At 43.6% G+C, this 27,250-nt stretch overlaps 1 protein-coding gene across 4 annotated transcripts in view; it reads right to left on the bottom strand.

Annotated features, from left to right (window-relative positions):
- bcar3 (BCAR3 adaptor protein, NSP family member) overlaps positions 1 to 27,250 on the bottom strand; it is a 101,250-nt gene that overhangs the window by 24,004 nt on the left and 49,996 nt on the right. For 3 of the 4 annotated variants that reach the window (XM_045706216.2, XM_082968028.1, XM_045706217.2), the window contains 2 exons: positions 25,500 to 25,857; positions 12,641 to 12,683 (listed from right to left, as the gene is read on the bottom strand). In XM_045706216.2, coding sequence (XP_045562172.1) covers positions 12,641 to 12,683; positions 25,500 to 25,857 — 401 coding nt within the window. Of the gene's footprint in view, positions 1 to 550; positions 964 to 12,640; positions 12,684 to 25,499; positions 25,858 to 27,250 lie in introns of those variants that run through there. The other variant, XM_045706218.2, reaches the window with a different exon arrangement.

The following is a 27,250-nucleotide window of genomic DNA, read 5'->3' as shown; positions in this document are numbered from 1 at the left end:
GGAGAAAAATAACCAGCACTGACTAACTGAGCTATTTAAAGCTTTCACTCAGACACATGGGCCAGGCAGCACAGAGCATAGAAAAACACAGAGAGAAAGTAAAAGTTCTCTCCATCCCACAACAGTGACAGACTCTAACCCACATTAACTAGTCAATACAGAGGAGAAAGCTCCCCCAAAAACGACATTCAGCACTCACACAGCCCAGAGGGCACATTCATCACACCCAAACATGCAGTAAGGGATCCAGGATAAAGCCTCTTTTTAAAGGAGCAACTGATGATTCATCTACATTACCATTGGCTAAGCCTGTTTGCCCAAACAAAGCTTAGAATAAGATTACAGAGGATGAATCAAAGCCCTTTTCCAGGTTTGATTCATTTTTCCTTTCACTAAAGTACAGAAGTAATTCCAGGAAATACGGTGCAGGCAGTTAAGATGACCTGGTTTCAAAACATGCAAGACACTGACTATGAGAACACACAGTAGGCTATGATGTGAATGCTGACTGGTGACCGTGTGACACAAACAGCGGCATGACGTCACTCACCTTGGCCCTGATGACGGAGCTCTTCTGGTAGAAGCAGCACAGTGCTGCAGTCAAGGTGCTCAGAACGTTGCATCTCTCTGACATCTTTCGCCCCTTTCAGTTAACTCGCAAAAAAAGAGCCTCACAAACAAATCTTGGCATCAAAAAAGCACAGAGATTCTCAATTAGCCGTCACCTCTGTCACACCGAGGGGGTGAGCATTGCAGCACCTTACTCTGTGGCTCTCTCTCGTCTCTTTTTCAGTCTAAGCAGCCCTGCTGTCTGTGCTCTACACGGTGAACACACTAATCCATGCTGCTTCACGCAGTCCCGGAGCTCCATGTATGGAGCGGTGGAAACTCCATGTGATCTTGCTCTCCCACTAATAAAGTCAGAGCCAGCTGGGAGGGCACTGCCTCTACTGCCTCTGGCTCTACCAAGACTAACCCCCGCAGCCCCCTCTTACCACTGGCTGAGTTTAGAGGGAGGGGAGAGAGAGGAGGGGAGAAGCTCCTGTGTGTTCTCCTGAAGCCCGGTACCCTACCAACAGTGCTGCTCTGATTAACACCGCCACCATAAACACGCTGTGTGATTCTTCTGTTCTTTTAACACACTGCTGTTTTGAACTGTGAAGGTCTTTTTTTCATACTTGATCTAATACTAAGTCGGTCGCACATAATCTGTGTTGTTGAACAGAGAAATGGGCAAATGATCTTGTTTCTCAGTCTATATTTCATTTGTCTCTCTGAACAACCATTGAGCAGAATGTAGTAGTACACAGATGTGGAGCAAGGAGGGATGCAGGAGTAGTGATGAGTGACAAGATACATATTCACTGGGGTCAGAGCTATGTGTCTGTGTCCTTCAATGCTAAGGACACTTAACTTCAGTCAGAGAGATGGTTGGAGTATAACTGAGCATGTCCAGAAGACTGTATTCTTCATTAGAAAGCAATGGCACTTAGCAGGTGCTTTTACCCAAATGACTTACAGGGCAATGACTGCATACATATTATGTCGGTGGATCCTGCAGGGAATTGAACCCACGACCTTGACGTTGTGAACACTGTTACCGACTGAGCTGCATTGGCGCTACAGAGGGTGGTGCGGACGGCCCAGTACATCACTGGGGCAGAGCTCCCTGCCACCTAGGACCTCTATACCAGGCGGTGTGAGAGGAAGGTCTGTAAAATTGTCAAAGACCCCAGCCACCCAAGTCATACTGTTCACTCTGTTCACACCTGAACCGCTTGGACCCCAAAGACTGCTGAACAGTTCATCAAATGGCTACCAAATGGCTGACACACACACACACACACACTATATATACATACGCTCACACACACACACACACACACACACACACACACGCATATTGACGCCACACACATACACACAAACACATTTTCACACTCTTCACATATGCTGCAGCTACTCTGTTTGTTATCTATCCTGTTGCCTAATTACATTTACCCCTACCTACATGTACATATTACCTCAATTACCTCGTAACCCTGCACATTGACTCAGTACCGGTACTCCTTGTACAGTATATACAGTAGCTTCGTTATTGTTATTTATTGTTACTATTTTTATTAGCTCATTTTCATACTTTTTAGCTCTGCATTGTTTGAAAAGGGCTCGTAATTAAGCATTTCACAGTCAAGTCTCCATCTGTTGTATTCGACGAATGTGACAAATAACATTTCATTTGATTTGACACAGAACCACTTTTTGTCAACTGCCCAAGTAATGACGACAGAGTGGAATGTCAACCACTCCAACAACTACAGGAATTGACCAACCACATTTCATTAGCGTTGGGCTCGCAGCTGTTCAGGGAATGTTTGGTTGGACCTACAATACCATGATATCAGCTGACATCCTAACGTGTGAGCGGTAAAATCCTGCTTAATTCACTTGTCCGTTGAAAAAGCTTTAGGGAAACTTACAGCCTATTACCGGCATGTGGGAAAAAAGCCAGATTGCTAGACGGATGAAAATATACTATAGCAATCATTAGATACAGCCTCACAGGACTGGCTTGCTTCAGCCCTATGAATCAGAGATAAGGTCCAACTACAGGTGAGGGGGAGTGAGAACTGACTGACTAATGATACAGATGTGTGACAGTGAATGACTGCAATGCATACTGCTGCTCATCCATTTACACAATGTCTAAAAAGAAGGAAATCTGCCATTTTGAATCTTTGTAAAGTGAATACTCTAAGTATGTTCTTCTACTCCATCTATCTCCAAGATGCCTCTGGAGCACATCTGGGGCTCCACAGGACAAATCAGTCATCCATGTGCTTTGTTTTCATGTTGTATAATAGTTTTAAGTGGTCCTCTCTGTCTTGCGCCATTCATAAATCTGTTGTAAGAACAAAAAACTCAGCCCGTTGTAACCGCACTGGGAAAGGGCCAGGAGGTCCAATGAGTGCGGGAGTGTAATTACCCAAGAGCCATTAAGAAATGCAAACAGTTGGCTATCTATCGGCTGGGTTCCATTCCTCTGCCTCCGAAATGCTCATAAAGTGTAAACAAAGACATTAAGGAAGGTAAGCTGGCACTCCCTCTTCTCTACACAGTGCAGAAATGCTTTCCCGCAGGAAACACATCAAACAAGTTAATTGCTTTCATTAAAACCCCAGAAGACTGCCTGCCCCTGGGAAAGAGAGGAACCTGTTAGAGAGTTTTCACAAGCTTCAAATTACCAGCTTTATGTAAAGTACCCCCCAAAATACACACATTTATTTCTCTAGACAAGTGGAATGGAGGAACAGCCAACTCAAAATGGTTTACTTTTGGCTGACATCCAGTTGACCTGTATTCTAATTTTAATTGTATTACACCTTTATTTAACCAGACAAGTCAACTAAGAACAAATTGTTATTTAACAACAAAAAACTATGTAAGACAAAACAGACACAAGATACTGGAAACAGCGCAAATACAACCGCAAACAAACAGTGCATGTGTAGGATGAGGAACTCAACTCTAGGAAGTCCAGGGAGGCAGGAGGAGCAGGTAGCTGACTAGTGGTGGCTGTTCAGCAGCCTGATGGTCTGGGGGTAGAAGCTATTGGCCAGTCTGCTAGTTTTAGCCATGATGCTCCTGTTCTGCCCACATCTGAGTGATTTGAAGCGGGGAGAACAGCCTGTGGCTGGGTCCCTGATGATCTTCTTGGCCTTCCTGCAACACCTGGTGTTGTAGGTGTCCTGGAGGGCAGGCAGTGGGCACCCAATGGTTTGTCAGCTGAGCGTACCACCCTCTGTAGCGCCTTGCGGTCTGCAGAGGTGGAGTTGCTGTACCAGGCTGTGATGAAGCCCGACAGTATGGTCTCGATGGTGCTCCTGTAGGACACTGTGAGGGCCCTCGGAGACAGGCTGAATTTCTTCAGCCTCCAGAAGTTGAAGAGTCGCTGTCGTGCCTTCTTTACCACAGTGTCTGTGTGGTTTGACCATTTCAGCTTCTCTGAGATGTGCACGCTGAGAAATGTGACGTTTTTTACCGTCTCCATGGCGGCCCCGTTGATGAGGATGGGGGCGTGCCCCACCTGGTTCCTCCTGAAGTCCACAATCAGCTCCTTTGTTTTGCTGACGTAGAGGGAGAGGTTTTTTACTTGCCACCACGCCATCAGAGTACCTACCTCCTCCATGTATGCCATCTCGTCATTGTTGGTAAACAGGCCTACTACTGTCCCGTCTCAGCAAACTTGATGATGGAGTTGGAACTGTGTGAGGCCACACAGTCGTGGGTATACAGGGAGTACAGGAGGGGACTGAGGACGCACCCTTGTGGGGCTCATGATGGACTGTCGTTTGTCAGTTGCATAGGGAGGAGTTCAGTCCCAGGGCTGTGAGCTTTGTGGTGAGCTTAGAGAGCACTATGGTACTGAAGGCTGAGCTGTAGGCAATGAACAGCAACCTCACATATGCATTCCTCTTGTCCATGTGGTTGAGGGCAGTGTGCAGTGCAATGGCGTTTGTGTCGTCCGTGGATCTGTCAGGGCGGGAGGTGAAGTGGAGAGGGTCGAGTGTCTCGGGAGGGAGGAGGTGATGTGGTCTTTGACTAGCCTCTCTAAGCATTTCACGATTACGGAAGTGAGTGCTACGGGTCGGTAGTCATTCATTTCAGTTACTTTCCCATTCTTGGACACGAGCGTAGAGGCAGATGGATATAGAGCCAGATGGATATACTGTAGAGCCAGATGGATATAGAGCCAGATGGAAGTGTGCACCCAAGCATCAGTAAGTGATTAATTCATCAGAATGCCTTTAGCATGTCAGTGACACTGATGATGACAACGCTGTGATGAAAGGTGAGATGCACAACACTAACGCTGGCACAGAACCAAAGAGCAGTATTGACCAGTGCCAAGTGTGCCATTACAGCACATCACATACAGCATCCACATTTTGGTCATTTCTAAAATATCTAGAAACTGTGTGTAATGTCTGTCTGTCCTTTAGACTTTTGGAAACTACAATGGATAACACAAATACCATTTCCCTGGAAAGCATATTTGCACATCTTTTAATTCAACTCCAGAAAATAAAAATATAGCAACAGACTATCAAGAGATTGACTGGAATTATACGTGGGTGCACTTCAATACTGTCTGTCCAGCTGTTCTGCTGTGTAATAAATTATACTGTAGTACTTCAATCAAACCACTAGAGATTGCCATTTCTCTTACATTGTTGTATAATGAACTGTGGACTCTGTGGCTGCATTTACACAGACAGCCCAATCGGATCTTATGCCCAATTATTGTCAAAAGAGCTGATCTGATTTGCCAAGAGATGCAACTACTGAAGAAAATATCAGAAATGGACTGCCTGTGTAAACGCAGCCCAAGACCCAGCTGAAGGGCAGAACTTAGTTCTAACTAGTCTAGGATACAGCCAGGTACAGTAGGTAGGCCCACTGTAGGTAGGAGCAACAGGGAGAGATGAAGGACAGCCATTTGCCTGAGGTAAATGACGGAACTATCCTGAGGGAGTCACTGTCACTGGTACTTGGGGTTTATGGATCCCATCCTCATAAACCTGCTGGCATCTGCCTCTAACTAGGAGCAGCTAACTGTTACACAGTCTGTGTCCGTCTCAATCACACCTGTGCTGCATATCCTAGCCACACCATATACACATTATGTATGAGTGTTCCTATTTAGAAGTATTGTCAGAAATCCAAACTTATGTCTTTGCAGTTCTGGCCATTTCTTTCTTCAAATTGGCAAGTCAATCTCTCTAACCCCTGGGAAATTGACACTGTTGGCTATTTCTCTGAACTCAACACTATTCTCCGTATCTGCAGCAAGATCACTTAAACTCCACAGTCTTTGACCTTGCAGTAGAAAACGTTTTACGTGCTGGGCAAATTCATTTACTTGGAATTGATGAAGATGATAGGACTGCAATCCTATATACAGGCTGTCTAGTCTGGTGAGTTGTCAGACTGTCAGATCTCACCCTGCCTGTCACAAATAGTGTGTATTTCTGCAGGCTATGTGTGCTGTTCTGTGCTGTGCAGGCCACACGGAGGGCCAAAAGGGTCTTCATCTGGTGTTTAGCAAGGGCTGGAGATCTCACAGGAGGCACAGAGAGCCATTGTTCCCTTTTAAAGCTCTTTCATAAGCAGTTAGCTGCTTACTGTTCAGCAGGTTCTAAGAGGAGGAGAGAGAGAGAGGCTGTGTTAATGCCTCGTGTGAAAAGAAGTAAAGAACTCCCTTCATCGGGGGCCCGGGGAGACCAACAGGTCAAACAATCCACTAGGCCTGAAGTTCTCCATCCTGTCTTTCTTGTCCTCCTGTTCTTCTCTTTCACTCTCATGCTCTCTCTTTCCATTCTTCTCACTCTGTCACTCTCAATCAGTCTTTCACACTATATCCCTCTTCTCTTCTACACTCCAGCCACTGGGCAAAAACTGGTTGAATCAACGTTGTTTCTACATCATTTTAACCAAAATAATCAATGCGATGACGTTGAATCTATGTGGAAATCTCAACCAAATGTCAATCAAAACTAGATGTTGAACTGAGGAGTCTACTGGAGTAGCAGGTGTCTCTGGTCCTGGCCCTTTGTCCTCATCTGACACCCTTTTCTCTTTGTGACTGTATCGCTGAGTCACTCTGACAGTTAGTCTCAATCTAATCCATGTAGAGACACATTGCATGACCATGATATAAAACCTGTTTCTCATAAACACTACACACTCCCAGAGGGAGAAGTTGGGCTCCATCCAGCAAATAAATTGTATTTTTAGGCATTGAGTCTTTCTTGAACAATTTCCACTCTCCCGCCTTCTAGATTGGCTTTGAAGATAGTAGCCATGTGAAATTGGAGGCAAAACAACAAGACTTTCACAAAGAACAGTTTGAAGCTACACTGCTGCTGCATTCAGTCATTCTGTTGCATTGTCCCTCTAGTCCACCCATCTAAACCACTATCCCAGTGGTTGGTTGCAGTAGGATTGTGGGTATTACCCTGACCAGCTCCGTGTTGCAACACGGGTCACCTACCCACAGGAAATTACTTTGGCACATCGGCCTTTGATGTTTCCTGTTCATGTGTGGCAAAGATTCATTGTTGTTTCAATAGCTTGTTAATTTAAGGCCCAGCTGGGTGGAAAAACAAACACACCTGGATGGGCTGTGTTTAGGTGTGGAGCTCACAGTAACAGTGGATAAAGTATCATGGGCGTTATGTAAGGCCTGGGCCAGACAGTGCAGTTCAGCAGGAAGGCCCCACACACAGCAGCTGGATCTCCAACCAAAACAATGGGAGAGATATTAACAGGAGGTGCTCCAGTCAGCTGTACTCCTGCTGTCCTCTGCACTGTGGCTGCCCAGAATAACACAGTTGGATGAGTCTGTTGGAGGCGGGCTGTGCTTCGTCGGGCCTCTCTAGTGTTGGTTAAACACCACAGGAGAAACTCTACACTACTACCCTGAATCTAGTGATACTCACCTCAGAGTTTGTGTGTGTGTTTATTGAATTTTTTATTTATTTAGCCAGGTAGGCCAGTTGAGAACAAGTTCTCATTTACAACTGCGACCTGGCCAAGATAAAACAAAGCAGTGCGACACAAACAACAACACAGAGTTACACATGGAATAAACAAACGTACAGTCAATAACACAAAGGTCTATATACAGTGTGTGCAAATGGCGTGAGAAGGTAAGGCAATAAATAGGCCATAGTAGCGAAGTAATTACAATTTAGCAGATTAACACTGGAGTGATAGATGTGCAGATGATGTGCAAGTAGAGATATTGGTGTGCAAAAAAGTAAAAGAAAAACAATATGGGGATGAGATAGGTAGATTGGATGGGCTATTTACAGATGGGCTGATGTTTAAAGTTTGTGTGTGTGTGTGTGTGTGTGTGCGTGTAGATGTGCATGTGTGTACAGTACCAGTCCAAAGTTTGAACACACCTGCTCATTCAAGGGTTTTTCTTGATTTTTTACTATTTTCTACATTGTGGAATAATAGTAAAGACGTCAAAACTATGAAATAACACGTATGGAATCATGTAGGAACCAAAAAAGTGTTAAACACATCAAAATATATTTTAAATTTGAGAGTCTTCAAAGTAGCCACCCTTTACCTTGATGACAGCTTTGCACACTCTTGGCATTCTCTCAACCAGCTTCATGAGGTAGCCACCTGGAATGCATTTCAATTAACAAGTGTGCCTTGTTAACAGTTCATTTGTGGAATTTATTTTCCTCTTAATGTGTTTGAGCCAATCGAAGGTAGGGGTGGTATACAGATTTTTGGTCCATATTAGTCCATATTATGGCAAGAACAGCTCAAATAAGCAAAGACAAATGACAGTCCATCATTGCTTTAAGAGATTAAGGTCAGTCAATGTGAAACATTTCAAGAACTTTGAACATTTCTTCAAGTGCAGTTGCAAAAACCATCAAGTGCTATGATGAAATTGGCTCTCATGTGAACCGCCACAGGAAAGGAAAACCCAGAGTTACCTCTGCTCCAGAGGATAAGTTCATTAGAGTTACCAGCCTCAGAAATTGCAGCCCAAATAAATGCTTCACAGAATTCAAGTAACAGACACATCTCAACATCAACTGTTCAGAGGAGACTGGTGAATCAGGCCTTCGTGTTCGAATTGGGGCAAAGAAACCCCTACTATCAGAGGGGTTGGGTTAAATGCAGAAGGCACATTTAGGTTGAATTCATTCAGTTGGACAACTGACTAGGTATTCCCCTTTCCCTTTTTAAAGGACACCAATAAGAAGAAGAGACTTGCTTGGGCCAAGAAACACGAGCAATGGAAATTAGACTGGTGAAAATCTGTCCTTTGGTCTGATGAGTCCAAATTTGAGATTTTTTGTTCCAACAGCCGTGACTTTGTGAGATGCAGAGTAGATGAACGGATGATCTCCGTATGTGTGGTTCCCACCGTGAAGCATGGAGGAGGAGGTGTGCTGGTGTGCTTTGCTGGTGACACTCTCAGTGATTTATTTATAATTCAAGGCACACTTAACCAGCATGGCTACCAGAGCATTCTGCAGCGATACGCCATCCCATCTTGTTCACGCTTAGTGGGACTATCATTTGTTTTTCAACAGGACAATGACCCAAAACAATCCTCCAGGTTGTGTAAGGACTATTTGACCAAGAAGGAGAGTGACGGAGTGCTGCATCAGATGACCTGGCCTCCACAATCACCCCACCTCAACCCAATTGAGATGGTTTGGGATGAGTTGGACCGCAGAGTGAAGAAAAAACAGCCAACAAGTGCTCAGCATATGTGGGAACTCCTTCAAGACTGTTGGACAAGCATTCCTCATGAAGCTGGTTGAGAGAATTCCAAGAGTGTGCAAAGCTGTCATCAAGGCAAAAGGTGGCTACTTTGAAGAATCTTTTGTTTAACACTTTTGGTTACTACATGATTTCATATGTGTTATTTCATAGTTTTGATGTCTTCACTATTATTCTACAATGTAGAAAAGAGTAAAGATAAAGAAAAACCCTTGAATGAGTAGGTGTGTCCAAACTTTTGACTGGTACTGTACGTTTACGCGCCTGGCATAGATGACTCTTGTCTAAGAATGAGGTTGCACCCTCATCTGTGTAATCCCTCTGAGGTGAGCTGAGATGAGGACAGGGCTCAGTCTTTGGGATGTTTCATCCTCATATAACACTTTCTGTCATCAACCTGAGTCCGACAAGGCTGGCAGCACTCTCCAACATCACAATAAGTAATGAGGGAAGATGTGGTCCATGTGGTTGTCTGTTCCAACATGTTGAGGTGACTGAATGAGCATGAATGAATGGAGATGGTAGGGACATAATTCATATTTGACATAAAGGGTAGATAACAATGGACTGAAGAACTGAGTTTCTGATTTGGGCCAATTTCTCTTTTCTAAGGCATATTGAGCCAGTGCCCTGAGTAGTGGTTAGGACTACCTATTACCGATGTTTTGACACCTGAGCAAATTTCAGATCTGCTGAGCGTTAACTTGAACATGAAAATGCTGTGCAACTTCCGGCGTACGTTTACAGTAAACACTGAGGCTGTACCCGCTTTAAGTTACAGTTTTAACAGTGGCCAAGTAGGCTACTGTGGCTATTTGATCATAATGTAGGCCTACCATCAAAAACAATGGAGAAAAATGCATCCCATAACATTTGAACAGCTGTTCTATCATTCAGCCTACAGTAGCAGCAAATGTCTGGTGTTCAATGAAGGCCAACATTCCATGAGACTTTGGGAAAAAAAACATGCAGGGCTTGACATTAACCTGTTTATCCACTTGTCCTTCAGACAAGGTGGTGACTGAAAATCTTGTGTTGTTTGATGCAAGAAACCACTTTACAAAATAAAAGTCATTATTATTATTTCCACCATTATTACAGAGAATCAGACAAATGATGCTGCCCTCTGCCTATTGACTACTTAGCTTATTCAAGACCGTTTCAAAACACAACACTGCCCCTTTAAGACATAAAAAAAAGCTATTTACCTGACTTGCTTCTAAAGACGGCTAGAAATGCACAAACGTTATGCTCTTGTAGAAGCAACCAGAAATTATCTATAACTGGGCTAATAACTCACTAACTAGCAAAGAATATGAACAAAAGTGCACACCTGGCTACATGCAGCCCCTGGTTTGATCTCAAAACAAGCGCAATGAGTTCAAAGTGAATGGCTATTTGCATATAGGCCTACTGTACCTATGATTGGTTATGGCGCACCGGTCTGTGTAGAGTACAGGCCTGAGTCATGCCTGTCAATGCAATAGAATCCTACTCCATTGCGCTCTGCCTACAAGAAAATCTCTTGCATAGTTAGTTTTATTTTCCGAATGTTACATTGAAAGTGGCTAATATTGCATTGATTCGAGCACAATTCCCACAGTAGAGCGAAACGTTGCTAGTGTAAACTAAAGAGGAAAACTCTAGAAAGTGAAAGGGAAGTTCAATCTCGTGCATCTCTGCACGGGCTGATATTTCATCTGTCCAAGGGGAGCTGGCGCAGCTTATAGGGAACATTGCCTACTACCCTAGTGAGGTAGCAGAGCTGTGTATGTGTTCATGAAAGGCTGCCATGGCACCTGATATGAGAGCTGTTTGCTCTCCTGACCTGCATGTGAAGAACCACTATGTTTGCTTTTCACACTGACCTGAGAGCATCCTATCGTATGAGGCAAGCAGCCCAGGGTATTAGTGACAGTGGGTGAGGGGAAAAAGGTAAGGAGTGGGTGAATGAGCATGTGTGTGAAATAGAGAGAGAGAGAGAGAGAGAGAGAGAGAGAGAGAGTTGTCAGGCGTGTGGTATCAGAACACAGACCTCAGTCACCACTCAAGCCCAATCACGGTGAGCAGGGACACAGGTGAAGGTAATGGGAAATATGATTTGGTCGATACATTGACCTACTTCTAAGACAAAGTGCCTCATCGCCTAGAGAGAAATTAGATTAGTGTACTAGACAGAGGACATTTCCACCGCTCGCTCGTCCTTTTCCTTTTGAGGCTTTTTGACAGCCTACCCCTTAGAGAGAGTAGAATAATTTATGCTCACAGCAACCTTACATAAAGAGGAATTATAGCTAGAGCCAACATCAGTTACTTAGCTACTAAACATGTACTATACAAAAAACTTTTAGAGCACTAGATTTAAAAAAAAGTCTAAAGAGAAATGTCTCTCTTCTTGGTGGAAATGGAACATTGTTCCACATTGTTTCCATCTAAGAGACACTCCTTTCTACCCAAGTGGTCTCTGCTACTTTTTAACCAAAGAGACGTTACTCCACTGAAGATGTTACTCGGCTCCTTAGCTACAGATGAGTACAGTGTGGCTCCTTCTGAGACAAAACACAACAAAACTAGTGATTACAATCTCCTGTCTGCCTACTGTTTTCCTGTGGCATTGCGATAATAGTTGAGAGCTTATGAGGGCTATGTCTGGATCTTCACTCCTTTTCAAACAAATGCCCCTTTCTCTCTCTAACCAATGGGTATAGTAGATGATGTCTACGCAGGAAACAAAGCTTGAAGAGGACACTTTTACACAGCTGAACTTTATGAACTGAATGCTCAACCTGTCTGGAGAACAAAAAGTTAAACCTCTTGTCAAAAGAATAGTGCGTTACAAAACATGACATCATCAGACCTTATAACTCAAACACACAAACACACATGTACACATGTACACACACACACACATACTGTACACACATCATGTCTTCTCCATATATACTGTACATATTTACTGTCTTAATCTATCTTTCTTTGTATCTCTTTAAAATCCTGGAAATATAAACCAAGACACTTCATATCCTTGACGTCAGATCAACATCTTGTGTCAGAGGTCCCTGAGAGCTACTAGCATTCTTGCCCTATTTCACTGACCTCAGAGTTACAAAACTAGTCTCAACTGTTTTGTAGGAATTAGTGTCATATCAACTTCAAAAAGCTACTAAAACACCATTCAGATAAGTGATGAATCAAACCTCAATATTTCTGACCGCTTCTGAATCAGTTGAAAAATAAAGTGAGGTAACAAAACAATAGTGACACCTGTTGAGCCCTGTGTCTCAGCCAGATGTGTAATGGTTGAGTGGGCTCCTACCTTGACATACTCCATGGTGGGATCCATGCTGCTGCTGAGGTCCCTGGGGAACAGAGACAGAGACAGGGTTCTGTTGAGTGAACACATTTCTACTGGCTGCTGCTGGTCCCATCCACTCCCTCCCTGTGCTGTGTTGTGTCTGCAGAGCTGCTGCTACTACCCTGGCTGCTGACTGAGATTCTACCTCCTCTCTGACAGGAGTGGCAAGCTCAGACACCACCTGCCCCCGCCCCCACCCACTTGTCTACCCAACCAGCCCCCACACAAGTCACAGCCACATGTCCCCTTCTTCTGACCTCAGTGGCAAATTCACAGAGGGGTAAGAAACTCCCACATGAGTCCTTTCTCTGTTACATTAGATGAGAAAAAGGGGTTTAAACTGTCCCTGTCATTAGCAGGGCTAGTCCTCCCTAAATTCTCAGAACCAACTCGAGATGTCCATAATGGATTTTGAGAGGAAATCAGTTCTAAAGGCTGAGAGGAGTTCATTTCAAATTCCTGAGGACGAGACGATGCCTCCTCAGGGTTCTGCTAAAGATTCTGTTTATTTGAGTTCTGCCTCTCTATATATTCAGTATTCAGTTTTTTTGTGTGTTTAAGAGTAGTTGAATCCAAACCCTTGATGCAGAGGCCTTACAGGGGGGGAATTAATTCCTTGAGCCTTTCACCACTTTTCCCATAGAGATTGTGAAGGGGAAAAAACACAAACATCATATTTAAGAGCCTCTGTGGGGGGTGTGGTTATGGCGTTGAACTGGGAGGACATGTTTTTAGTGCTCTCCTGCCAATTTTGGCTAAACTTATTATTATCTCTTATTTTTAATCCTGGTAACATGAACACCAATTTTCTTGGACAATTTCAGGCGTATCTACATCCATTATGAATCGACTTAAACATAGTCCTCCTAAAACAAGAAGAACATCTCGCGTCGACAACGTGGTCCAGGCTAGGCCAGTTAGCCCTGCTAATTCAGCCAGCTCTACTAACCCAGCAAGCCCTACAAGCTCCTCACACCACAAGTCCGACATGACAACCAGCAAAGTAGACAACCAGAGCCAGAACTAAGGGGTTTTGGAAGCAATCTCTGCCATGAGGGCGGACTTTTCCGCAAATCACGAAGGTGTCCTAACAGGGATTAGTGAGGTTAAACGTGACCATCAATCCCACTCCACACCCTTGGACGAAGCAGAGGAACACATTAGCATGGTGAAAGATACTGTCGTAACTGTCAAAACAACGACCGAAAAGTTGGATAAACAGTTGGCGGACCTTACTTCAAAACTAAACTCAAGAACCACCACAGGAGGTCTAATTTGAGACTGGTTAATCTACTTGAAAAAGTGGCAAATGGTGACGCACTTGCATTTCTCTCTCTCTCTCTCTTGCATTTCTCTCTCTCTCTCGGAAGCTGATGTGCTCTTTCAATGCGGAAGGGGTCCGGAAAGTTCTCCGGCCCCAATGACTCTGGAAGCTCTATCTTCCCGAGTTATTGGGGTCGGACAACTTTCCGGACCCACTGCGCATTGAAAGAGCCCATCTGATTCCTGCTCCTACAGGCCAGAGAAACCACCCCTCTCCTTGAGTCCTTAACATTAAGTTTCTCAACTTTCAAGATAAAGTTCGAGTGATGCGAAAAGCCAGGGCTATGGGCAAGGTGATATACAGGGACAAAGAGATCTTGTTCTTCCCTGACCTATCTGCGGACCTCCGCCGAAAAGGAAAATGCTCGACAGGGTCAAACAACCAGCTCAAGTCCCTCAACATTGCCAATGGAATATCTGACCTACAATGGATGGTCACACGAGTTTGAATCTCCCTCTCAAGCCGAGGTGTTCATCCGTGGCATACAACATGAATCTTCTTCCTAGTCATGTTGTAGCTGTGAAGTTTACCACCACTCTGGACTATGGAGAATTAAACCACCTTGGATTATGTGACTGTTGGCAAGCTAACTAACAATAACTCATTTATTAACTGCTACTGTAGTACAGTAGCTAGCATAACAGTTAAGTGAATAATATGGTGAGCTCACCCACTCAGTTTCCTTATACTAGGCAAGTCAGTTAAGAACAAATTCTTATTTACAATGACAGCCTTGTTCAGGGGCAGAATGACAGATTTTTAACTTGTCAGCTTGGGGATTCAATCTAGCAACCTTTCGGTTACTGGCCCAACACTCCTATCACTAGCCTACCTGCCGCCCCATAATGCTGATGACGATGTTAAGCTCCATGTCAATGGACACATCGGGACCTTATTCATTCATCCTGCACCACTGAGAAGCATCGGGACTACTTTATTTACATTTACATTTAAGTCATTTAGCAGACGCTCTTATCCAGAGCGACTTACAGTAGTGAATACATACATTTCATGCATTTGTAATTTTTTTTTTTTTTGTACTGGCCCCCCGTGGGAATTGAACCCACAACCCTGGCGTTGCACACACCATGCTCTACCAACTGAGCCACAGGGAAGGCTGCTACTGTATGAAGACTTAAGTTTCGATCATATCCTTGGACTAAAATGATTGACACTCATGTGCAAGCCTGACTTCTACATCATGTGCAAGGGCCTTTGGGTAACGTAGCACATATTCAATGGTATATATTTTTCTCGCATAGGCTGTTCATTTCTGATCTTTTGATACTTTTTTTGGTTTATAAACTTATCATGGTATACTACGTTAATGCTATATGTATGGGCCATTTTGTTACTTGGTAGCTACTAGCTATTTTGGACTGTCCATACTGTAATGTTAGCGTTAGTCAGGCTTCACTGACTAGCATTACTGTTTTAGGTGGAGCTATTCTTTGCTACTTTTCAAATGAATACTACGTGATACAGTATTTCACATATCATCTTGCTAGTTATGCGTTTTGTTGTGGTATATTTTACATAACATCTTGCAAGATACGCCTTTTGTTTTGTTCATGAGGAGTAATGGCAGAGAGACGGTAGGAGACACTGTTTTATTTAGCGACGCTTAGGTTAGACTACTCACTTTAATGGATCAGTCGTCCACCAGGCTACAATCTACGATTAGGGGGAGGTGGGAGAGGAAGCGTTGGGTGTCTCGGTTAGGGAGACAAGGGAATGGTGTTCAGTGTTTAACTGTTAGTAGTTTGTTTGTTCCAACAGATCTTTACATATTTTTCTCACTATAAAATATTAACGCGGTCCTTGTAGTTACTAAACATATTTTAGATATGCCTTTATGCTATAGCTTATTCCATGTTTACATCTTCGGTTAAATTACTTCAAATGTAAAACTTAATTTTACTTTGGGGAATGTCTGTAGAGTTTGTAAACTATCCAAGCTTAAACAGGTTATTACTAGGCTTAAACAACTTCATTAATCTATTGTGTTCCTACAATAAACACACATGTTGAAGGATGAGCTACTTAAAGTACGCAGGAGATGGCAAGGGCAAGTAAAAGCATCCAGTTTCTCCTCTCATTCTCGTGGTGTTATGGTTTTAATTCACAAATTTGTTCCGTTTCAAGTGGAGAATATTATAACTGATACAGCAGTTAGTTACATTTTGAACAGGGAACTCTTTTGAATGAGCGTATTAATCTGGTTAATGTTGATGGTCCTAATGATGATAATCCCAAATTCTTTGAGAATGTATTTCTATTGATAGCCTCCCTTCCTGATTAAGTCCTAATAGCAGGGGGTTTTAATTGCACTCCTGATCCTCATCGAGATTGCTCCTCTGGTTTAGACACTTCCCACTCGCTGAGTAGAAAGAAATGACAGCATTTCATTAAGGACTTATATCTATATGAACCTTGGAGGACTCAGAACCTGAGTAAAAGGGAGTCTTCGTGTTAAAGGTAGTATAGACTACTTTTTAGTTTATTGCTCATTGCTTCCCAATGTAGCAGGAAGTGGATATGATAGTATTGTTCTGAGTGACCATTCCCCTGTGTCATTGTTCTATAGGGATACAAAACTAGTAAAAGGATCCTCTAGATGGCGTTTGCATCCCAGATGGTTACAGGACTCAGACTTCTTACATTACGTTGGAGTGCATATAGATGTATATTTTACATTGAACACTGACCAAATGTCAGCGAGTACCAGATGGGAGGCTATCAAAGCATATATTAGGGGGCAAATTATACATTTTACCAGTTTCAAATCAAATCAATTAAATCTGAAAATGAGAGCGTTGGACAGCAAAATCAGAGAATTGGCGAGGGAAGCTTTTTTGGATCACTCAGAAGAAATAAACAAAGAATGATTTACTCTTAAAGCTCAGTATGAAGAACTTTCCACCTTAAAGGCTGCAAACAGCCTAACGAGGCTGAAACAGTCCTTCTATGATCAAGGTGAAAAACATAGTAAATTGCTGGCCTGGTGCATTAAGAAGTTAAGTTCAGACAAAGCCAATAATTTAATTCATAATTTCCAAGGACAATTATCAACGGATCCTGTAGAAATAAACCAAACATTTGCTTCCTACTACAACACACTTTACAACTCTGAATCTCTCGAGAACTTAACTAATCAGACATCATTTTTGGATGGTCTTGATTTTCCCTCTATTTCAGAAGACACACAATTGGAATGGTGTTGAAATATCTCATGCTATTTCCAAAATGAAGGGAGGTAAAGCGGCAGGTCCAGATTATTCTCCCAGTAGATATTAAGGACAAACTTCCAGGTCCACTTTTGGAAATGTATGCAGAATCCTCTCAGTAAGGTTGTTTCCACCTCTCTCTAAGGAGTGCTTTAATCACTCTTATTCGTTAGCCTGATAAATCCCCAACAAAATGTGAAAGTTACAAACTGATTTCTCTTCTGAACTCCGACTCAAAAATTATTGCTAAAGCTTTAGCCAGGAGATTGGATAGAGTGCTCCCATATCTAACACACAAAGACCAAAACGACTTTGTGAAAAACCGTCAAGGTTTTCACAAAGTGAGGAGAGTACTAAACATAGTGCACATGTGTGAAGGGTCCCCTGATACTGTCATACTCTCACATGATGCAGAGAAGGCATTCGATAGAGTTGAGTGGTCTTATTTATTTGAAGAGCTTAAGAGATTTGGGTTTGGGAACTACTTCCATAAATGGATTAAAATATTATATACCGACCCCACTGCAGAAGTTGCCACGAACAACTTGATTTCACAACCTTTTATGCTTTTTCGGGGTACAAGACAAGGATGTCCGGCCAGTCCAGGACTCTTTATTTTAGCTATAGAACCCTTTGCCATTGCAGTAAGGTCCCACCTGTCAATTAGTGGAATTAAAACATTGGATTCTGAACATGTATGCCGATGATACCCTCTTATTCTTAACAGATCTAAATAATTATATCTCTTCCCTGTCCAATATAATGAAAAACTTTGGTCAGTTTTCTGGGTTTAAAGTTAATAAAACTTTAAACCTCTTCTATCCTTTCCTCAACAAGCAAGAGAGACTGAATCCAGTTGTACAGCATCCATTTGTGAATACAGAACAAGGTTTCACATCTTGGTATTAAAATCACACCAGAAATTGGCTCATTGACTTTAACAAATTATGAACCCATGGTAACGAGTGTAACAGAATCCATCAACAGATGGACATCATTGCCTATATCTATTATTGGTGAAATAAATATCATTAAGATAAATATTCTGCCCAAATTTCTTTATCTATTTCAATCAATTCCTCTGGCTCCACCACCTTTATTTTTTCACAAAGATCAGAAAGATACTCTTAAATTTTATCTGGAGCAACAAAAAACCAAGGCTTAGACTTTCTCTTCTTTATTTGCCCTATGACAGAGGGGGTTTGCAACTTCCACACCTACAGTGGTATTACTGGGCTGCACAACGTAGGGCAGCAATGTTTTGGTTCTCCAAGAAACCATACTTACCCTGGCTGCAGACTGAAATGCTGTCCACATAAGGCTTATCTCTGTATGGATATTTGAACTCTGCTCCCTTTAAGAAGCTAAAGAAGAATACTACTAATCCCTTTGTTAAAAACATCCTAACTATGTGGCACAAAGTACAGCAATATCTGGGCGAATCCCCTGTATTATCCAGTTTTACACCAATTTGGGGTTTAAAGAATGGCCAAGAAATGGTATTGTTAAAGTAATGGATTTATTCAATTAAAAAGGGCTCATGTCGTTTGAAGAAATAAATGAAAGCTTTAACTTACCACAAAAGCCTTTTTTCAAATACTTACAAGCTTTATTTTTTCCAGTCTAAAACAATCTTCCCTACAACGTCCTTCGACCACTTTAGAAACTCTCTCTGTTAGTATGTGTTATGGGAGAGGTCAGATGATGTCATTATATGGGAAAATTGTAGCTACTCATAAAGACAACTCTGATAGTAAGAGACTTCAGTGGATACAAGATATGCAGGAAGATATTTCAGCAGAGGACTGGGGTATGATATGCTCTAGAGCTCAGATACAGACAATAAACAGCTGCCTGAGATTGTTGCAATACAATTTGATAATGAGAACATATGTCACCTGTTAAACTCCACACATTTGACCCTAATATCACAGACCTGTGTTAAATGTAACACACATTTAGGCACCTTGTATCATTGCCTGTGGGAATGTGCTGAAATACAAAAGTTTTGGAGCTCAGTACTGCACTATATCTCTGAGATTACCTCTACCCCAATACCATTAATCCCTAAACTTTGCATCCTAAATCTTTACCCAGGAATGTATCTTTTTCTCTTCTCTTCTCTCTTTACAAAGGAAAGAGAAGAAAATAGTTGATCTCTGTCTATTACAAGCTAGACTTTCAATTGCTCTGCACTGAAAGTATGTCAGTTCCCTCACTTGAAAAATGTACTTATATAGTGAAAAAGAAAGCCCCAGAGTTTCATGATATTTGGGATCTGTTGTGTGACTTTTGCAAACCGGTGATATTATAGAAGAATTGGAATTGTAAATCTGTATATTCTTTATTTTTAGGTGAATATTGGCTATAGTCGAAGCGTAATCTGCATTATCTGCGGCTGAATATAATACTTTTTATGTATTTTTATTAGTGGAAATGTGTCTGTGAATGTTTGGCTGTTATGCTTTTGTCTCTTTGGGTTGGGGGGGTATGTGTGGAAATAAAGAAATCCATCTCTTTCTGTAATTGTTGACTTGGAACTAATAAATATATGTGAAAAAAAAACGTTTTAAGAAGAGCCTCTGTGGAATAGAAAACAGTGGAATGTTGCCCCTTAATCCATACAAAATGTTGGCTAAGCGAGCAAGTATCCAAACCAAAGAATTTACAGTAAGATTACAATCTAAAAATAACTCACCGAACTACTTCGACGGCCCTTGGTCTTTCCTTTTCTCCCTAATATTCTGAACAGGGCGTGAATGCAGCAGGAAATAAGGTGGCCAGTAAAGTCAACTGGAAAGAGTATGTTTGCTGCATCCTGAGAAGTTCAGCGCCGGCCACTAGTTCTTAAACAGCTCCTATCAGCTCTTTCTCCATTTAGCTTCTGTACGACCACGTCTCACTGTACTTGGAGAACTGAACTTTCTCTTCTCTGCCTATTCTTTCATGTCAGCCTACACACTAACCTGGCTTTTCTTTCAGCAGGGTGAGTGGGTGGTTGTATGTCACACCACCTCAGAGGAACACAACACAACACAGCCAGGCTGCTGCGCTGGCTGGTTCAGCTCTGAAGTCGCTCCCTCCGCATCGGAATAAAGAGCTGGCCTTGTTACTCAACACCTACAGCTACAGTGCTAGGTAACATCACAATCAGTTCACAGTACGGTGGTATCATACAGTTCACTGTGCGGTGGTATCATACAGTTCACTGTGCGGTGGTATCATACAGTTCACTGTGCGGTGGTATCATATAGTTCACTGTGCGGTGGTATCATACAGTTCACTGTGCGGTGGTATCATACAGTTCACTGTGCGGTGGTATCATACAGTTCACAGTGCGGTGGTATCATACAGTTCACTGTGCGGTGGTATCATACAGTTCACTGTGCGGTGGTATCATACAGTTCAATGTGCGGTGGTATCATACAGTTCACTGTGCGGTGGTATCATACAGTTCACAGTGCGGTGGTATCATACAGTTCACTGTGCGGTGGTATCATACAGTTCACTGTGCGGTGGTATCATACAGTTCACTGTGCGGTGGTATCATACAGTTCACTGTGCGGTGGTATCATACAGTTCACTGTGCGGTGGTATCATACAGTTCACTGTGCGGTGGTATCATACAGTTCACTGTGCGGTGGTATCATACAGTTCACTGTGCGGTGGTATCATACAGTTCACTGTGCGGTGGTATCATACAGTTCACTGTGCAGTTCACTGTGCGGTGGTATCATACAGTTCACTGTGCGGTGGTATCATACAGTTCACTGTGCGGTGGTATCATACAGTTCACTGTGCGGTGGTATCATACAGTTCACTGTGCGGTGGTATCATACAGTTCACTGTGCGGTGGTATCATACAGTTCACTGTGCGGTGGTATCATACAGTTCACTGTGCGGTGGTATCATACAGTTCACTGTGCAGTTCACTGTGCGGTGGTATCATACAGTTCACTGTGCGGTGGTATCATACAGTTCACTGTGCGGTGGTATCATACAGTTCACTGTGCGGTGGTATCATACAGTTCACTGTGCGGTGGTATCATACAGTTCACTGTGCGGTGGTATCATACAGTTCACTGTGCGGTGGTATCATACAGTTCACTGTGCGGTGGTATCATACAGTTCACTGTGCGGTGGTATCATACAGTTCACTGTGTGGTGGTATCATACAGTTCACAGTGCGGTGGTATCATACAGTTCACTGTGCGGTGGTATCATACAGGACATACAGTATATCCCCAACCTCTTGGGTCCGACAGGCTAGAGAACAGAGATGTTGGGAGGCATAGTGGAGATTTGATCATTTTTCACAGAAAGAGGATGAGCGAGGCCGCAGGCCAGCCAAAGAGCCTCTCCCTCTGATCGGTTGAGTGTCAGCCAAACCACAGCTGCATCGTGTTGCAGAGAGAAAATGTGTACCCTACTCAACCACTGACTTTCCCCAAACCTCAAGTTCAAATGGATCTCAGTCAAGCCAAGGACAAGGACAGGCCAGGTCACACACAGACGACCTGGCTATAATTGGATTTCCGCACACAACCTCCCCTTCTCTGACTGACTGACTGAGAGAGAGGGGCACTTGACATGCAACACTCCCTCAGCCCTACAGAGGAGTCAAAGGTTGTTCTGGATGCCTAAGGCACATGCACACTACTGACTCAAGGGGCAGTGTGACACTATTGGCAAACCCCTCAACTTTTACACGTATAGTACAGTGCATCAGCACTCTACAGGGCAGAAAATAACTTCAATCAAGTCACCTTATTGAAGTCATTTTCATGAATAAATGCGTACATATACTACTCACACTAAGTGACCATCTGGCCAGGAAAAACTGGGGGAGGTGAAGGGGTGTGAATGATTGGCCCAGGGTGAGTCGGATATATCTCTTTATTTTACAGGGTTGCTGCAGGTGTGTGTCCCCTCACACAGAACATGTTCTGTCCCTCAGCTTCCTGCTGGCTGGTTCAGCTGGGGAGAAGGACAAGTAGCAGCAGCCTTCCAAAAGCAGAACCAGCACCTGATGGTCTGGGCTGGATGAACGTTAGAAACAGAACTACAAACACATTGACAGGAATTACAGTGTATACACTGTGATTGGCTTAGAAGCGTGTGAGTCCCACAGCCAATCAATACAAATGACGGTGTACAGTAAATGTTTGTTCCGGGGCTGTGTTTGATATTGGAATTGAATGTTTACTGTACCTAACCAACCACAGCATGATTTGATCATAACAATAGCATATTTTTTCCTGGATTCGGGTTAGCGCACAGCGTCCTTGGAAACATCGAGGCCTGGCGTCATGACTTATCTCTGTTGTGATCCCGAGGACAGCCTTGACATGGCGGAAAACAACAACACGTTCCTTGAAAAGATGTGGTGTGTGTGATGTCTATTCGCCTACCTACATGGTCCTATCAATGTACTGTACATACTGCAGCTGCAGCTCCATGTTTTTGTTTTTCATCAGAGTGGTTTATTCAGAACTGACCCTGACAGTCAGATATCTGGAAAAACACTCTCTTCGCTGTTTTTTAACCTTCACCACTGTTCCCCATTCTCTAGCCTTGCCTGTTACCATACAGGCGTCTGGCCCAAACTCAGCAGCAGCCCATTTCTCAACCGAACAAACAGAGTAGCTCAGTCAGTCTAGATTCTGAGCTCACGGCCAGCTCCATCTTTAATCAGCCCTTTCATCTCCTCTACGAAGCTGTAAATCTCCTCTCCATCTCAACCTGAGTCCAACTCGTAAAGGATTTGCAGGCACACCGCAGCCAGAACTGTCTATCTCTCCCTGGAGCAGAGTGAGTGAGCCCTGGGTTATAGGGGCTATCTGGCTTATACATACGCACACAGACAGACTGAGGTCAGGGGTCACCTGAAAAATGTCTCCCTTTGTGGATCAATCCAGATAGTGTCATCGATACAGAATAAACACTGATTAAGTAGCGTGTCGCTGAAGGATGGAGCACTGTCTGGGGCAAAGGTCAACAGACAGTCAGGGAGACTAACAGGTCAGCACAAAGAAACAGGTTTATTTAAAACATGTACAATATCCATGGAACCACAATTAGCCAAGTAGTTCAGTCAGTGAGCAGAAATGAAGTGGTCATTCACTCATGTAATCTCCATGAAAAGAGATGATAGAGTGGCATATCGTCCCATCTGAAGTTAAGGACAGACCTATCTTTTCATAACAGAGCAGGACAAAGACCTTTGAGTAATCCTGAAATCTCCCCCTCTAGCCAGCCACAACCAGTCAACCAGTGGCCTTAAGATAGACACAATGGGGCTGCAGTCCTGTCCTGTAGCAGGCAGCACAGTGCAGGCAGAATGAGTCCCTAAGAACTAAAGCTTTTATAGTGTTCTGTTAGCCTTCATTCCTGTCCATGTCCCCACATCAGTGTCTAGAGTTAAAGCAGCAGCTACAATCGGATACACTACAGCTGGGCTCTGGGCTGTGTACTTAATGCCACAGGATCCCCTGTTCAAATCAAATCAAATGTTATTGGTCACATACACATATTTAGCAGATGTTATTGTGAGTGTAGCGAAATGCTTGTGTTCCTAACTCCAACAGTGCAGTAGTATCTAACAATTCACAACAACACACACAAATCTAAAAGTAAAATAAATATAGAAATATTAGGACGTGCAATGTTCTGAATAAGATACTACACCTCAGGGCTCTCTTCAGTACCTCTCTACCCCTCCTCTGCCTCCCTCTCTACCCCTCCTCTGCCTCTCTCCTTCTCTCTCTCTCCCTCCTTCCCTCGCTTTGCTGAGCCAGACAGTCCTCTACCCTTATTGCTCCTCTTCAACTCCACTGTGTATCCCATAGTGCCAGAATGGAGGTTGTTATGGAAACCAGTTGCTAATTTATTCTCTTTCCCTTTGTCTAGTTTTTACCTTCACTAACCTCACCAGCTTTATGGGGATGAAATACTAGACCAATATTAGATAACCTTCAAATGTCAAGGGATGGACGCAGCCTTTTCAGTTCTAATTAACACCCCCCTCGCACCCCAACCCACTTCCTCCACCCAGGCCCAGATATTCTGTCTGCCTGCTCAAAGCGTGTCTAAAGAGGGGGGCTGTGTTTCATTCTGTCCCGCGCCGCTGGGTTGCTCTGGTCTACAGTGTCACATAAAGACATCCTTCAGTGATTTAAAAAAATTGTTTTACTGTTACAAAGCGATATCCCAATTATAAATACAGTTACTTTTACACACTAAAGGGTAAAAACAATGTTTGAGCAAAATATATATATACTTTTTTACACAACAGCATACTTCAAGGAGTAGGTTATTCAGTGAGTTGCTCTGATGGGAATCCATGATGTCATCGGACTCCCCTTTGCTTAAGGAACAATAAAGGAGCAATAGAGAACAAAAGATGAAAGCCCCCCCACTTGTGCTATGTAATGATTTGCCTGGACAACCTATTGAGATGTGCCTCTTGTTAAGTAAATCAGGTGTTAAATGAGGTGAAAAGGAGACTGGAGTGCCACTTTAAAACTCTGCCACACAGGATCTAACTCACAGCCAGGGCTGTCTGGGCCTATATATCTCACCTAGAGACAAGCTTTGTTGTTGTGTTGGGTGGTTTATATCACCCTAAACAGAAGCCTTCCCATCACTCCATCTCTGTGAGATGTGTGTATGTTTTATTATGTCTCTGCCCACAGTTTTCTGGGCTAATCACATGAATTGATGCTGTGGAACTTCTACCTTCACTTGCTGTGTTATCTGAGATCAAGCTAGCCCTATCAGCAGTCTGACACTGTTGTGTTTCAGTAGTGAGCGCAAGGTGCTGTGGGGAGGAGGAAGGCCCAAGCCCCGGATAACATCTAGAGGGGGCCAGAGTGAAGCTGCATTGCAGTGACTCAACAGGGCCTGAGGGATACAGCCCCTTGCCCTGACAGACAGTAGCAGAGAGGCTGGTGCTAACATGTGCTGCTCACTGATTATATCTCAGCTGACCTGCTTACCATGGCAGACGCTTGAGCTGGGACACTATTTCAGAGTGAAGTAAGCTCAGTCAGTCAGGGGGGTGATTGCAGCACAGTACTCAAGTAGCTTTGAAGAGCGACCCCTAAGTGTCTTATTTTACAAAACATAACTATTTATTTTCGATTGTGTGTTATGAACAAAGGAAAATGTAGTATTTATTAGGATTCCTATTAGCTGCTGCCAAGGTAGTCCTAAACTAGTCCTAAATATAAAGCATAGCACTGGAGCATTAAAGGATGTGTGTCTGTACCTGTATGCAGAGTGGCCTTTCCTCCCTGTATGGTAAGGCTGGTGTTCCTCTATGATGTTGTGAATGAGCGGTGAGGAGGGCAGGCGGGTGCGGGCCGGGTGGGGAAGGGTGCCCATGTGGCTGTACATGTCCCAGGAGTGGGCAGGGCCCTGGGCCGGGGCTGGGGACCCTTTCTTCCTCCTAGGCAGAGTGCCGTGGATGGAGACACTGTGGTATCCGGCTGGGGGCAGCTCTGGTACTGCAGGCCTGGAGCTCAGCAGGTCCATGGAGGAGGCCAGGGGACACTGCCTGCTGCCCACGCCCATGTGCATATTCCTGGGCAGACTGGCAAACTTCCCCTCCGCCATCATCCTCAGCTCTGAGAGGGAAGAAAGAGAGAGACACACATCAGAACAGACGGCAGGAGGAGTGGACTGAGGACCTACTTCCACCTAGAGGTTATATAAGGCTGGTTATCGCAGACGACTGCGTTTTCTCCTTGTTGTGACAATATCACAGAGACATGGTGTCCGGGACAGTAAACAGGTGCTGCTGATGCACAAGATGGGTGGCAACATTTACGTGTGTGCGTACATTTCCTCTTAAGCTGTCAGTATAGTACAGCACAGTGACAATGGCATTGCTACTGGATATGTTAAGATAATGCTATATACGTAAGTACATTGAAATGAAGCCAATGGCATAGAGACCACCATCCTTCATTTATCCAAGTCCTAGTTCCACTGAGGATCCCTCCCTGTCCATACAACCTCCCAGAGAGAGAGAGGACACAACTCCAGGCTATCAGTGAACCACCAGCCAGTCTGACTCTGACCACACAACAGCAAATAGGGATCTCTTGTTCTCTGTCTTCTCCAAAAACATGTTTACCTCAGTTTGGACCACTACGCCTCTAATTGGACAATGAAATAAAGACTCCTTTCTAAGCCGAGAAGCTTTTCTGCTCAGCTTTCTGCTTTTATCTGTTGCCTCCGGCCAACTCCTTAACAAGCAGAGAAACCAAATTCCCTCCTCAGCAGAGAGGGGGTGACGTCACTTGTTGTTGCTGCTGCTGTTTCCTCACCTGCTCCTCAAAGAGCAGCAGCACAGGATTATTCATAACCTGTTTTATTTCCTAAACTTGACTTGGCATGTGGAGGGGAGTGAGCGTAAAGAAAAATCAATCATCACAGGGTTTAGCTGTAATTTAGGTTGTTTGATTATCACACTGTAAGGGGTCAACTGAGGATAAAGCCTGCGGTCTTCATTAAAATGCAATTGTGTGGTGATGGAAGATAAAGAAAAACTTTGGTTAAGACCGCCAAGCACTTTGATCGTTTCTTAAAAAACAGCCTAGACAAGGCTGGTAACCAGCCTTCACTGTGTTCTTGCTGGTGTCTTCACTGTGTTTTTGCTGCTGTCTTCACTGTGTTTTTGCTGCTGTCTTCACTGTGTTCTTGCTGCTGTCTTCACTGTGTTTTTGCTGCTGTCTTCACTGTTTTTTTGCTGGTGACCAGCCTTCACTGTGTATTTGCTGGTGACCAGCCTTCACTGTGTTTTGCTGGTGTCTTTGCTGTGCTTTTGCTGGTGACCAGTCTTCACTGTGTTTAGGACACTGGTGGCTGGCATGGTATGCTGTTGACCAGTCTATTTTGGTATGCTGGTCACCAGCAAAACCAGCATCAAAGTGCTTAATTATTTAAGACAGAACATTACATGTATTATAATCTTTCCTAATACAGTAGACACATCAGGCCTGCAGGTCACATCAG

The sequence above is a fragment of the Salmo salar genome, chromosome 23 (genome assembly GCF_965601325.2).
Source record: "Salmo salar chromosome 23, fSalSal1, whole genome shotgun sequence".
Classification (NCBI taxonomy): Eukaryota; Metazoa; Chordata; class Actinopteri; order Salmoniformes; family Salmonidae; genus Salmo; species Salmo salar.
Note: the sequence above shows the minus strand (reverse complement) of the source record. Positions and strands in the feature narration are given on the sequence as shown.